The following is a 14559-nucleotide window of genomic DNA, read 5'->3' as shown; positions in this document are numbered from 1 at the left end:
AAAACACTTGAACCAATACCATCCATGGTTGGTTGCATATGATTCCTGTACTTTAGGTGCTTGATTTAGAGTACCCGCACCTTAAATGTTCTACTGCACCTCTTATAGAATATTAGCTCAAAAGTATTGTGAAGCTCCTGCACCTAAATATAAAACAGTACCAGCACAGAAAATGAGTAACGCCACCTACTTCAGTCCAAGTCAAGCATTGTACTTTCAATGTGAAGAACTTGCGACAGACAAATACAAACAGAAAATAAGTTACTTCCATGCAGTCGGAGTAGTACTATTGCACATATATCAATCTAAATGAGGATTTCCTACATTTGAACGTAGAATAAAAACTGCCAACTAGGCAGACGCTGTGGCAGCAGCTCTCCAGTGCATGACCTTGTGACTGACTGCAACAGCTATTTATATTCATTCATACATGTCAATCCCATCCAACCAAATCTATTTTCGCAGGTTGGCATTTATTGGGATGACTCAGCTCTGCAGAGTGGTCACTACCTGGCAGTCACAAAGTCATTCAATCTTATTTTTAACCTAACAAACGTCAACCTGCTCACAGCAGTCACGTCAACTAAATTTAACACATCAAAATAACCCTACCCTAATACGTACGAATTTCATTATATTGGGCCTACCAGAGTAGGAACATAATTTGTATTTTATTTAACTAGGCTAAATTAGTTAAGAACAAATTATTTTTTACAATGACGGCAAGTGGGTTAACTGCCTTGTTCAGGGGTAGAACGACAGAGTTTTACCTTGTCAGCTAAGGGATTCGAGCCAACAACCTTTCGGTTACTGGCCCAACGTTCTAACCTACATGCCGCCCCAACACATAAAGGGTGTTCAGGCTTCAAGAGGAAAACCACATAAGACGGAAGGTACCCGTCATCCAAATAATTCCAGCAGCAACTCGCAAATGACCCCTTTTCCAAACTGGTTATATTACAAGGTGAGAATCCGGAAGGCAAAACAAAAGCTATAGCACATCTAGACATAACCATGTCATTCACTCAGCATCAGGGAAAAACAAAGAGGAAAATGATTGCTGTGGCGTGACCTGTCAAAAAGAACATCTTTACAGTCATTTTTTACATCTTGGAAAAAAACATTCTAATGTATTCACCACATTTGTTACTATACATAATATTTAACTGTATTCTGCATTGCCTGGGGTTTACATTTAAAGATCATAATTATTTTTGAAGTATTGCAAAGATGCTGCAGGTAGGTAGCCTATTGTAGGTGCCCCGTGCAGACAGAGGCAGTTCCCTTTGACACAATCGATGACCATGTGTGTGCTCTTAGATCTGCAGAATCAGGAGGCAGTGCACGACATATCCATTGTTGTATATATTCAGCAAACACACGACATGGGTTTGGAATTTTCATATTATGAAACAGAACTATAATGTAAGAGGACAAAAACAATCCAATCATTCTACAATCTCTGTGGCGACTCTATTGCAATTGATATATGTCGTTACGCATAACATGGCATGAGATACGCAATCTACAATTGATAATAGGCTGGAATTATTATTTCATCGAATGCAATTTCGTTTAATTCAAATATTATTTTTACCAGTCTATAATTGAGTTCCATAAATGAACAACAACTCCGCGTAAAATCCCCACAGCAGTCCCCCACTGGCTCACACATCCTTCAATCTCCATGACAATCGCAAAGCATTGTATCGTGTACGACTACGTAGGAATAATATATTATGTTTGTTCGGCTGCTAAAATGAAAACGATCGTCTTGAATCAAATTGACGTTTTATATATAACCAGGAACATTATAGCACATTTCTTACCTTCTTTCTACTCCTCCCTTCCACTGGAGTTTAGGGATAGTACGTACGCGCACGCAGGAGTGTAAACTTGGCGATGCAATCACCAGATGGTTCCTTGCGCTGGTTAAATAAATCACCTCACACTCCTAGCCTATTCTTCTTAGTTTATGAATTGCACCTCAAAAACGTGACCAAACCCGAATAATGATTTCTCCTCTTTTCAATGCTTTTGTTGCAAACGACAGCGCTACTTGTTATTCTCGTACAGTGCCGGAGAATAGCAGTGTAGTCCGTGATTGGCTTAGCCAATGTTTTATTTGCTCAATTATATGGAGGGTTAAGAGAGGACAAATCAAATGTAACCGGTGTTGAAATTATTCTTTACTTTAAAAAGTCCATGATTCATTCAATGTAAAATCAAATAAAGTTATTTTTAACTAGGCTATTTATAGTCTGTCTGTCCCATCTCCAAAAAAACAAAAATCACCGTGAGGTCGCAAATTCTTCAATAGCGTCAAATACACATTGACAGCAAATTGTTGTAAAAAAATTAATAAAAAGCCTGTCACTAACCCAAATCTGTGGCCCCAACTGACGTTTTCAAACTCCTCTCGTACACAAACAGCGCTAGTGCAACAAAAATGTCAGAGACCCACCCCTATCGCGGAGCGTTCTAGTAAATATTTATTTTGATTGGGTGAACCTACTTTCAATTAAAGCAGAAACAGAATATATCTTACTTGATTGGATTAGACTAGATTGGACTAGAGCTGTCAATCTTTGCATACGACGTACAATTTGCAATCTACTTTGAAACAAATGAACTCACCTACACATGATCGAATATATAATTTGTAATGTTATCCTTAAATATAAACACAACATGTGAAGTGTTGGTCCCATGTTTCATGAGCTGAAATAAAACACATTTTCAATAGGCTTCTCAAATTCCGTGCACATATTTTTTACATCCCTGTTGGTGACCATTTGTCATTTGCCAAGGAAATCCAGCCACCTGACATCAAGAAGCTAATTAAACAGCACAGTCATTACACAGGTGCACCTCGTGCTGGGGACAATAAAAGTCCACTCTCAAATACACTACATGACCAAATGTATGTGGACACCTGCTTGTTGAACATCTCATTCCAAAAATCATGGGCATTAATAGAGAGTTGGTCCCCCCTTTGCTGCTATAACAGCCTCCACTCTTCTGGGAAGGCTTTCCACTAGATGTTGGAACATTGCTGCAGGGACTTGCTTCCATACAGCCACAAGAGCATTAGTGAGGTCAGGCACGGATGTTGGGCGATTAGGCCTGGCTCACAGTTGGCGTTCCAATTCATCCCAAATGTGTTTGATGGGGTTGAGGTCAGGGCTCTGTGCAGACCATTCAAGTTAGTCCACAACAATCTTTACAAACCATTTCTGTATAGACCTCACTTTATGCACAGGTGCATTGTCATGCTGAAACAGGAAAGGGCCTTTCCCAAACTGTTGCAACAAAGTTGGAAGCACAGAATCATCTAGAATGTCATTGTATGCTGTAGCATTAAGAGGTCCCTTCACTGGAATTAAAGGGCCTAGCCCGAACCATGAAAAACAGGGGTCCAATGGTGGCGAGCTTTACAATACCCCAGCTGAAGCTTGGAATTGCTTATGGTGATCTTAGGCTTGTGTGCAGTTGCGCGGCCACGGAAATCTATTTCGTGAAGCTCCCGATGAACAGTTCTTGTGCTGACGTTGCTTTCAGAGGCAGTTTGGAACTCGGTGAGTGTCGCAACCGTGTACAGACAACAACAAAAATACACGCCACATGCTTCAACCACTTGGCAGTACCGCTCTGTGAACTTGTGTGGCCTACCACTTCGCAGCTGAGTCGTTGTTGCTCCTAGACGTTTCCACTTCACAATAATAGCACTTAGTTGGGGGCAGCTCTAGCAGGGCAGAAATTTGATTAACTGACTTGTAAATGTGTCATCCTAAAACAGTTTAACAGTTTGTGCAGAAAATCTAAGAAGATTTATTGAATATTATGGAAAAAAGTATACTGTATCATAACATCAATTCTGCTTTTCATTGCTGACCAGCAGATGTCACTAATGTGCATTGTTAAAAGCTCCAACTAATTTAACCGTTTTTCGACACAATTTGGTGAACGCCCCAAAACGCGTCAGAAAGCCTTGGCTTCCCATCACAAGTTTCAATGAACTGCTTGGTTCCCTAAAGGCTCTCCAAACACATGGGATCTTCTCGGTAGCCTTAGTCAATCAACCATGCGCCAAAAATGTATTCTCAAACCGCTTGTCCCCAAAGCAGCACAGATCAGCCATCATCTTTCAGACAACGCTCTCAAAAGCTGATAGGGTTTAAGAAGGGGCGGTTTTATACCTTTTACACTGACCAAAACTGTCGTTCCTAACCAGTCACGCTTGCATTACCAAAACATACATAGAGCAACTAATTTAAATGCTCTATCAACTAACTTAAATGATTACATTTACAGAAACTGTCAAACGTAGCTAATAGTGTAAGGAGAAATCTGAAAAATATCCATAACCTTCACTCAGGGTTTGTATAGGCCAATCATAGTGTATGTTGCTAGACGGTTAGGATTACGTCTATGTTTTGTTAGGATGCACGCGATTTACGCCTGGGATATTCTGGAACCATCAACGGGGTGAGCGCAGTTCACATTCGTGTAATGAAATTGACCTGAAAGTCACGGTCTAGCCTGCCCGCAAGATAAATCAAATGCACACACTACGACGAAGAGTTTGTTTTGTTTTGTTGTAATGTTAGTCAACCGAATGAATAGATCATAAGCAGCAAGTGGAATAGTGAGTACTTTTCCCAATGCAACGTTACCTAGGTAGCCAGGCAGATGAATGATAAAATATTCTTACTTATTTTGTAATGTGTCACAAAACAGACCGGTAGAAAAGTGTTGTCACTTGCCTGTTTTGTCGTTGTTCGTGTGACATCTAGCTAAGGTTATAGCTAGCTAGCGCAAGACTGCTGCATCTAGCTACCTAACGTGATAGTTTGCTAAGTAACTGCAATCTATGCTAGTTCAAAGTTGCTGACTATAAAGCTAGCTAGCTGGCTATAATATGCATTTTGTTGTCCTGGTTATCGTAAATCTTATTTTTGTTCACCATTGCTATAGCTAGCTAACTAACGTTAGATCTCTAATAATTGTAACGAATGTTGTTTGCTGGTAGCTGTTAAAGGGGGCTAGAAACTAGAAAGGAGAACTCCCCAACAAGCTGTCTGCTCTGCTCCTCTATGTCACTTCATAAAAAATACCCTTTTATTAGTTGAATCAGGTGTGTTGTTGTAGTGCTGGTTTGGAACAAACGCCTGCACACTTTAGTTATGTGGTCACCAGGTACTGACCTCTTTTGTAATGTCATTTATGAATCAGCTGATGGCTCACATTTTTTTTCCCTAATCATTTGGCCTAACCTAATCACTTCTCTATCAGGCTACAGTACGGTGTGAGGACACACGAGGGTTTGTCAACAGTATTGCTGTCCTGTATTGAATAAGTATTTCAATCAGGATTAGACTACCACTTGGATAAGGTAAGGGGCTTGGTACAGCTGTGGCTACCTGTACAGTCCTGTAGGATTTATGTGGTTTGTCTCCTTTGTAAATTGAACCTAGGCCATGCTATAGTGTAGGGCGGTCAAGACCACCCTTCTCCTTTACTTACTTGACTATCATTTATTCTAACCCTTGCCAACATGTCCAAGCATTGAAAGTTACTGTTCCCAGTGTGAGAGAGCGTCCCCAACCACTAACACCCCCATGTGTATCATCTTCTTCAAGTTTGACCCTCGACCTGCATCCAAAAATGCCTACAGGTAAGGCCTCTCCTCCCTCTGTGTACCTTTACCACACTTTTCATATAGACTAGTCTGGACAGCTCTCATTTTATGTCAACTGGAGGCCTATATTCAGATGATGGTTTAAAAAGATGCACACTTCCAGATGTTGAGCAAATCTGAATCTTAAAGGAATCAAAGCATCATTGAGTTTGACGCAGGGGACATTCTTCTCATCTTCTGATACATACTGAACAAAAATATAAACTTAACATGTAAAGTGTTGGGCCCATGTTTCATGAACTAAAATAAAAGTTCCCAGAATCTTCTTACACCCAAAAAGCTTATTTCTCTCAAATTTGGTGCACAAACATGTTTACATTCCTGTTAGTGAGCATTTCTCCTTTGCCAAGATAATCCATCCACCTGACAAGTGTGGCATATCAAGAAGCTGATAAAACAGCATAATTATTACACATGTGCACCTTGTGCTGGGGACAATAAAAGACCACTCTAAAATGTGCAGTTTTGTCACACAACACAATGCCACAGATTTCTCAAGTTTTGAGGGAGAGTGCAATTGGCATGCTCTCTGCAGGAATGTCCAACAGAGCTGTTGCCAGATAATTGAATGTTCATTTCTCTACCATAAGTCACCTCCAACGTTGTTCGAGAGAATTTGGCAGTACAATCGGCCTCAAAACCGCAGATCACATGTATGGCATTGTGTGGGCGAACGGTTTGCTGATGTCAACAGAGTGCCCCATGGTGGGGTTATGGTATGGGCAGGCATAGGCTATGGACAACGAACACAATTACATTTTATTGATGGGAATTTAAATGCACAGAAATACAGTGATGAGACCCATATATATATTTTTTTTTATAAAAAAAAAAAAAAGGTTTTTGTTATCTGTGACCAACAGATGCATATCGAAATTCCCAGTCATGTGAATTCCAAACATTAGGGCACAATTCATTTGTTTCAATTGACTGATTTCCTCATATGAACTCTAACTTGTTGCGTTTTACATTTTTGTTCAGTATAATTGTGAATAAAAAATTCCCTTTGTCCTTCAAAGATGCGTTAGGCTAGTGCTGAAGTGTAGCAACTCTAATCTAATTAAGCACCCAAAGCAGTGATAAGAACCTGAGGTAATCTGTGGTGCTGTCTCTCACTGGAAGTATGGAAAGCTAGGCAGTATTCAAACTGAATTGCTCCGTTTCACTTCCCGATTTCAATGAAACTGAACATTTCAGTTTGGTTCCAGGCTAATTCAAAGCCTCCCAAACAAAGCACAGTGAAACACCATGTACCATCCACTAACCTTTCCTACAGTCACTGCTGGTTTCTCTCAGTGAAGGTCCTTTGTGGGCAGACGCCAGTGGTAGAGGAGCAGTCAATGCAATTTAAAGCCCTGCTTGTAATAATCCCCTGGGCTCTGTGGAGCTCTCTCTCTACCTGGCCAGGATCTATCTCTGCCTTTGCCTCTGGGAGATTACACTAGCCTAAGGCGATCAGTGGATGTGTGTGGGCAATGACTCACTCTGGACCCATGGGATATGTGTAACCTGTAGGCCTAGCTAGCATCCTCACCGTGGTTGAATTTAATGCATGTAGGCCTACATTATCAGTGAGCGGAATGGCAAAATAACTACAAGAATGTTAAGTAAATCTCTTGTGTAAGTGGTTTTTCACCATACACCCAATTCTGCCAACATCCCTGCCTGCCAACAATGTTGTGTTCTGAATTCCCATTATGCCCATGTATTGCCTCACCATCAAATTATTAGTACTTTCTTTTGCAATACAGAATGAATGGAATGTATCTTGTCAAAATATTAGCCTTCCCAGTGACCTTGTCTCAAACATAGTATTTATTTTGTAAGGAATAAGTGACAAATTATAGAATTCTCTAAAATGGCGCACTCTCCGCATAGCTGGGCCCTGTTAATTGTCTTGTTTCTCTCCTAGTGATTCCCACAGTCTCTAATAAAGCATGGATGCTCTGCTCTCTCTCCTGTGTAAAATCATTAGTGTTTGCTTTGTTTCTGGGCCAGTGTCATTGACTCTTGGGGAACAAGTGTCACTGCAACCAGCTTTTGCATCATGAGTCTTTGATGTACAGAGGTTGACACAATTAGGTCAATTTGCTTTATTTGTTCTTTAAGAAATCCACCTGCCTCTGAACAAGGTTAATGGGATTGGTAACCGCTGGCAAGATACAATTATTGCGGAGGTCATCATAGTTCAGTGGCCTAATCTCTCTTCTGTAACTGTGCACCACGAATAAATGCCTCTCAGTGGAACTATTTAATCCTCATCATTTGACCTGTGACACCAGCATGACAACCAATACGTCTCAGGTAGTTGGCTTCGAAAAGGGACGTGGGTGAAAAAACAAACATGCGTGTTCTGTGTGTCTAATTGATAATGAGCGATGATGAGTAATGGCGATGCACCAAATGTTTTATTAATTTTTTATTTCACCGTTATTTAACATTATCTGGGAACAGTGTGTACCAGCAGAATTATGAACAGAGGATGCAATTATAAATTGTAGACTACATGGAATATTCTAGGTTGACCATTTTACTTGACTGTTTGTGCAATACCTGACTGAATATTGTTGTTAGGCCTATCTCAGGTTAGATACGGTTACAACTATATGTTATATTATAGGCCCACACATTTTGTATATACAAATTGAGCCCACATGTCTCGTAGAGCCAGCACAAGAAGTTAGTGTGGATAGAAATGGCCTACAGTTTTTAACGGCCCCGGCAACATTCAATATAAGCTACTTCTACAAACTACACAATGTTTACTTTGATACCAGGTTTAGTGTCACTACTGTAAACCAAAACAATATCACAGCATGGACATTTTTTCGTCAAAATGTTTCATGTTTTCGCTCTTATTCACACTTTTTAATAGAACATCCAATTTTGTTGTTCACAACTATGCTTAAACCACATAAGGAGACCACTTTTGAGGTCTGGGAAAAATCTAAGTAATTTAGATTTTTGTTGTTGTATGTAGTTACCCTTTAGTTCAAGAGTGCGTATAAACTCAAATCACTCACAAAGGGCCCAGAGGTCCCACTGTGCAATTCCACTTCTCGCCCAAATCCACATCTATGGCAGCTTCTGCTGTCTCAGCACACTAATATAGGCCAGCAAAAAGGGGAGGGAAAAACCCCACAATCGTGTGTGTGTGTGTGTGTGTGTGTGTGTGTGTGTGTGTGTGTGTGTGCGTGCGTACAAGGCTAGCGGGTGATTCATGGGACAATAGCTGAACAGTAATGTGAAGTCACTAAGTCATGCACTGTTGCCTTGCTAAATAAGTGACAGTTGTGCAGTGGTAGTAAAAAGTCACCAGAAATGAATGTCAAATGCAGCATTAGCAACAACAGTGATTAAGTATGTTAGTGTGGTGAGTGGCACATTAAGTCCCATTTGTAATTGGATAACTACTGAAAATGCCAGTAAGTTGTAGTGGTGCTAGCTCAACATAGGCCTAGGTTTCACTTAAAGCACTAGACTGCACTAGGTTATTTAATTTCACGTTTTGGATTGTTTATATTCCTTTCTCCTATGTGTGCTGTGTGACCCCCCCCAAATCTTTCGTATCTTTCTCTCTATTGGAGATGCTCTGGTTGAAGGCTTGCTGGCAGGCTCCACCACCTCGACAGAAACAGGGAGACTGCAGTATAGCCAGGGGATTAATACACCAGATGTCACTGGCATTGGGAATCAATTCAAGGCTATACGCCAATTCATGCTCTTAATGAGCTACTGTTGGTCCAGTCTCTGGACCCAGTCTCTACTGCCGGATACTTTTAAGGGTCACACACAGCACACCGAATATGGATCTCCCGTTCGTCTACCGATTGTTCAGTGCACTGTTGACTGCTGACATTTTTGTGCAATTCTACATGTTTTCACTTGGTTCGCAAGTACCCTTGGCAGGCAAAGGCTATTGGTGTGTTCGAGCCCTTATTCCGTATCCAGCCATCCACTGCACTGGATCAATCTAATACAGCATCTCCCGCTGGCCTTAGCCTCAGCCCGCTGGCCGTAGCCTCAGCCTCTTGCTGACATGGTCCTTTTAGACCTCTGAAGGTAGAGACTTTTTGTCGCTGATGCATTATGGATTTGATGTGACGTTTGCAGTGGTGTGGGGCCTGGAAAATCCCATCTCTTAGTGATCCATGTACACTGCAGCAGTCCAAGGTGGGTGGTGAAAGTCAGCAGGGCTTGTAATGTTATTGCGTTAAGGTAATCGAGGGACATGGAGAGGTATAGGCTGCATCCCAAATGACACTATATTCCCTATGTAGTGCACTACTTCTGACCATAGTCTTATGTGCCCTGGTCTAAAGTAGTGCACTATGTAGGGAATAAGGTTCCATTTGGGACGCATCCATGGTGTTGGATAGTGACAGCACAGCAGCTTTCTTCTGCTGCTGCAGCTGATGGGGAACTGGGGTGTGGAACTTTACTGTGTCCTAAGGGGGGGAATAGTGCACACCCAGACAATCAGGAAACATGCAACCTCAGTCAGGAGCTCAGTTAGGTCTGCTACACGGCACGGCAACGCATAGCATTTCTCTCTCACACTTATTCACTCATGTGTGCAGAATGCAGCCTGGCAAAAGAGCACACAGGCTGCTTCCCAAATGGAACCCTATTCCCTTCATAATGCATCACTTTTATATGGGCCCTGGTCAAAAGTAGTGCACTATATAGGAAATATGGGTGCCATTAGGGCCACAGACACACAGTCCCAGGGCTCAGTCTCTTCGATTAAGGACATGAGACCTGGAGAATATCAATATATCAAGATGGATAACAACACAAGGTTATTGTGTTAAAGAACATTACCTTAAGTGGTCTACCATGGTCTCCCTCGTAACTCTTATTTCTTTCTCTTTTCACCCCAGGCTAATTTTGGCTGCAAACAGAGATGAGTTTTACAACAGGCCAACCAAAGCTGCAGACTTTTGGGTGAGCAACAGCGAAATCCTCAGCGGTAAGTATCTGCACTTGATGTTGCCGTGACAGAAAAACATTGGTGACAGAAATCCTTCTGGAGAGGACCCCTCTGTTTCCCCTTTTCTCTCTCTCTCTGAGAGCCTTTATTTCACCACAACCCATTTCAGCTCAGCTGGAATGACTTCATGAGCCAGATACTGGATCCCATGTCAACAAACCAATTATGAGAGGAATTTAATGCACTGAATGTCCCAATGAATCATTCCATTCTTTATTAAGATCATAGCCCTACTATGGCAAATTGACTGGGAGAACAAATACATCTCCTTGAGTTAAAACTGTTTAAATAAACAAACAGGGTGGAAGGTTAAGAAGTATAATTAGAATGAGGGTCCTGTCATGGAGCATGGGCATTGCTTCTTCTGTTTGAATAATTCTTTTCATTTCCTCTCAACATACTAGGAAGTTGATTTGTTCAACAGGCTCTTTTGAGTATTTTCACATTTCTGAGTGAAGTATTTCATTTGTCATAACAGGCTATGAGTTTATTCCTCTAGAAATCTAGAGTGGCAGAGTAATTGAGGTTTACGAGGGATGAGGGTATAGGATTGGTTTGGACATTTAGGGCCTAAGGGTCAGGTTTTATGTTGGCTTGGGATTGAGTCCTCAAAATTGTATTAGTTTTATTCAAGGTTAGTTACTCACTGATAAGTATTTTGAAGTTCACTGACTTGTCTCTTCCGATTGCCTTTGAGTCACCTTGTACCATACAGGCGCAAGGGCAATCCTGGACCCTGGGGGGGGGCTCTGATCTGGTGTGGAGGGAAGGTGGTAGGGCTCTGATATGGGGTGGAGTGACAGTGGTAGGGCTCTGATCTGGTGTGAAGGGAAGGTGGTAGGGCTTTGATCTGGGGGTGGAGGGACGGTGATAGGGCTCTGATCTGATGTGGGGAGGGTGGAGGGACAGTGGTAGGGCTCTGATCTGGTGTGGAGGGATGGTGGTAGGGCTCTGATCTGGGATGGCGGGACGGTGGTAGGGCTCTGATCTGGGATGGAGGGACGGTGGTAGGGCTCTGATCTGGCGTGGAGGGACGGCAGTAGTGCTCTGATCTGGTGTGGAGGGACGGCGTTAGGGCTCTGATGTGGAGGGGCGGTGGTAGTGCTCTGATCTGTTGTGGAGGGACGGCGGTAGTGCTCTGATCTGGTGTGGAGGGACGGCGTTAGGGCTCTGATGTGGAGGGGCGGTGGTAGTGCTCTGATCTGTTGTGGAGGGACGGCGGTAGTGCTCTGATCTGGTGTGGAGGGACGGCGTTAGGGCTCTGATGTGGAGGGGCGGTGGTAGTGCTCTGATCTGTTGTGGAGGGACGGCGGTAGTGCTCTGGTGTGGAGGGACGGCGTTAGGGCTCTGATGTGGAGGGGCGGTGGTAGGGCTCTGATGTGGAGGGGCGGTGGTAGGGCTCTGATCTGGTGTGGAGGGACGGCGGTAGTGCTCTGATCTGGTGTGGAGGGACGGCGATAGTGCTCTGATCAAGTGTGGAGGGATGGTGGTAGGGCTCTGATCTGGTGTGGATGGACGGCGGTAGTAATTTGATCTGGTGTGGATGGACGGCGGTAGTAATTTGATCTGGTGTGGAGGGACGGCGGTGGGGCTCTGATCTGGTGTGGAGAGACGGCGGTAGGGCTCTGATGTGGAGGGACGGCGGTAGGGCTCTGATGTGGAGGGACGGCGGTAGGGCTCTGATGTGGAGGGACGGCGGTAGGGCTCTGATGTGGAGGGACGGCGGTAGTGCTCTGATCTGGTGTGGAGGGACGGCGGTAGTGCTCTGATCTGGTGTGGAGGGATGGCGGTAGGGCTATGATCTGGTGTGGAGGGACGGCGGTAGGGCTCTGGTGTGGAGGGACGGCAGTAGGGCTCTGATCTGGTGTGGTGGGACGGCGGTAGGGCTCTGATCTGGTGTGGAGAGACGGAGGTAGGGCTATGATCTGGTGTGGAGGGACGGAGGTAGGGCTATGATCTGGTGTGGAGGGACAGCGGTAGGGCAATGATCTGGTGTGGAGGGAAGGTGGTAGGGCTATGATCTGGTGTGAAGGGAAGGCGGTAGGGCTATGATCTGGTGTGGAGGGAAGGCAGTAGGGCTATGATCTGGTGTGGAGGGAAGGCAGTAGTATAAAAATCTATGTACAGTTTGTGCAAATGTAGAAGAGTAGGGAGGTAAGGCAATAAATAGGCCATAGAGCGAAATGATTACAATTTAGCATTAACACTGGAGTGATAGATGTGCAGATGATGATGTGCAAGTAGAGATACTGGGGTGCAAAAGAGCAAGAGGATAAATAACTAAATGGGGATGAGGTAGTTGGGTGTGCTATTTACAGATTGGCTGTGTACAGGTACAATGATCGGTAAGCTGCTCTGACAGCTGATGCTTAAAGATAGAAAGGAAGATATAAGACTCCAGCTTCAGTGATTTTTGCAATTCGTTCCAGTCATTGGCAGCAGAGAACTGGTTGGAAAGGTGGCCAAAGGAAGTGTTGGCTTTGGGGATGACCAGTGAAATATACCTGCGAGAGCGCGTGCTACGGGTGGGTGTTGCTATGATGACCAGTGAGCTGAGATAAGGCGGAGCTTTACCTAGCAAAGACTTGTAGATGACCTGGAGCCAGTGGGTTTGGCAAGGAATATGTAGTGAGGGCCAGCCAACGAGAGCATACAGGTCTCAGTGGTGGGTAGTATATGGGGCTTTGTTGACAAAATGGATGGCACTGTGATAGACTACATCCAATTTGCTGAGTAGAGTGTTGGAGGCTATTTTGTAAATGACTTCGCCGAAGTCAATGATCGGTAGGATAGTCAGTTTTACGAGGGTATGTTTGGCAGCATGGGTGAAGGAAGCTTTGTTTGCAAAATAGGAATCCGATTCTAGATTTAATTTTGGATTGGAGATCAGCCCAGTCAAAACTGTTCGCTGCTCTGGCCCCCCAATGGTGGAACAAACTCCCTCACGACGCCAGGACAGCGGAGTCAATCACCACCTTCCGGAGACACCTGAAACCCCACCTCTTTAAGGAATACCTAGGATAGGATAAAGTAATCCCTCTCACCCCCCCCCCCCCCCCTTAAAAGATTTAGATGCACTACTGTTCCACTGGATGTCATAAGGTGAATGCACCAATTTGTAAGTCGCTCTGGATAAGAGCGTCTGCTAAATGACTTAAATGTAATGTAAATGTGAGATGCTTAATTTGAGTCTGGAAGGAGAGTTTACAGTCTAACCAGACACCTAGGTATTTGTAGTTGTCCACATATTCTAAGTCAGAACCGTCCAGAGTAGTGATGCTAGATGGGCGGGTGGGTGCGTGCAACAATCGGTGTAAGATGTATAGATGCCAGATGTATACCGAATGGTGTCGTCTGCGTAGAGGTGAATCAGAGAATCACCAGCAGCAAGTGTGACATCATTGATGTACAGAGAAAAGAGTCGGCCCGAGAATTGAACTCTGTGGCACCCCCATAGAGACTGCCAGAGGTCCGGACAACAGGCCCTCCGATTTGACACACTGAACTCTATCTGAGAAGTAGTTGGTGAACCAGGCGAGGCAGTCATTTGTGAAACCAAGGCTATTGAGTCAGCCGATAAGATTGTGGTGATTGACCGGGTCGAAAGCCTTTGCCAGGTTGAAGAAGATGGCTGCACAGTACTGTCTTTTATCGATGACGGTTATGATATCATTTAGGACCTTGAGTGTGTCTGAGGTGCACCCATGACCAGCTCGGAAACCAGATTGCATAGTGGAGAAGGTACGGTGGGATTGAAAATGGTCAGTGATCTGTTTAACTTGGCTTTCAAAGATTTTAGTAAGGCAGGGCAGGATGGATATAGGTCTATAACAGTTTGGGTCTAGAGTGTCTCCCCCTTTGAAGA

At 43.7% G+C, this 14559-nt stretch overlaps 2 protein-coding genes across 25 annotated transcripts in view; one reads left to right on the top strand and one right to left on the bottom strand.

Moving 5' to 3' along the window:
• LOC115140228 (splicing regulator ARVCF-like) overlaps positions 1-2680 on the bottom strand; it is a 367731-nt gene extending 365051 nt beyond the window's left edge. For 5 of the 17 annotated variants that reach the window (XM_065026736.1, XM_065026742.1, XM_065026739.1 and 2 more), the window contains exon 1: positions 1830-2680. The gene's annotated coding sequence lies outside the window, so the exon portion shown is untranslated. The remainder of the gene's footprint in view (positions 1-1829) is intronic. The other 12 variants (XM_065026744.1, XM_065026741.1, XM_065026745.1 and 9 more) reach the window with 4 other exon arrangements.
• Positions 2681-4343: 1663 nt separating this feature from the next.
• Positions 4344-14559, top strand: part of LOC115140226 (transport and Golgi organization 2 homolog) — a 31664-nt gene continuing 21448 nt past the window's right edge. For 3 of the 8 annotated variants that reach the window (XM_029678454.2, XM_029678447.2, XM_029678446.2), the window contains exons 1-3: positions 4344-4488; positions 5567-5677; positions 10585-10673. In XM_029678454.2, coding sequence (XP_029534314.1) covers positions 4445-4488; positions 5567-5677; positions 10585-10673 — 244 coding nt within the window. In that variant the 5' untranslated portion in view covers positions 4344-4444. Of the gene's footprint in view, positions 4489-4559; positions 4649-4930; positions 5678-10584; positions 10674-14559 lie in introns of those variants that run through there. The other 5 variants (XM_029678449.2, XM_029678452.2, XM_029678448.2 and 2 more) reach the window with 5 other exon arrangements.

Source organism: Oncorhynchus nerka, linkage group LG13 (assembly GCF_034236695.1).
Source record: "Oncorhynchus nerka isolate Pitt River linkage group LG13, Oner_Uvic_2.0, whole genome shotgun sequence".
NCBI classification, from domain to species: domain Eukaryota; kingdom Metazoa; phylum Chordata; class Actinopteri; order Salmoniformes; family Salmonidae; genus Oncorhynchus; species Oncorhynchus nerka.
The sequence above is the reverse complement of the archived record's forward strand: the minus strand, read 5'-3'. Positions and strand labels throughout refer to the sequence as shown.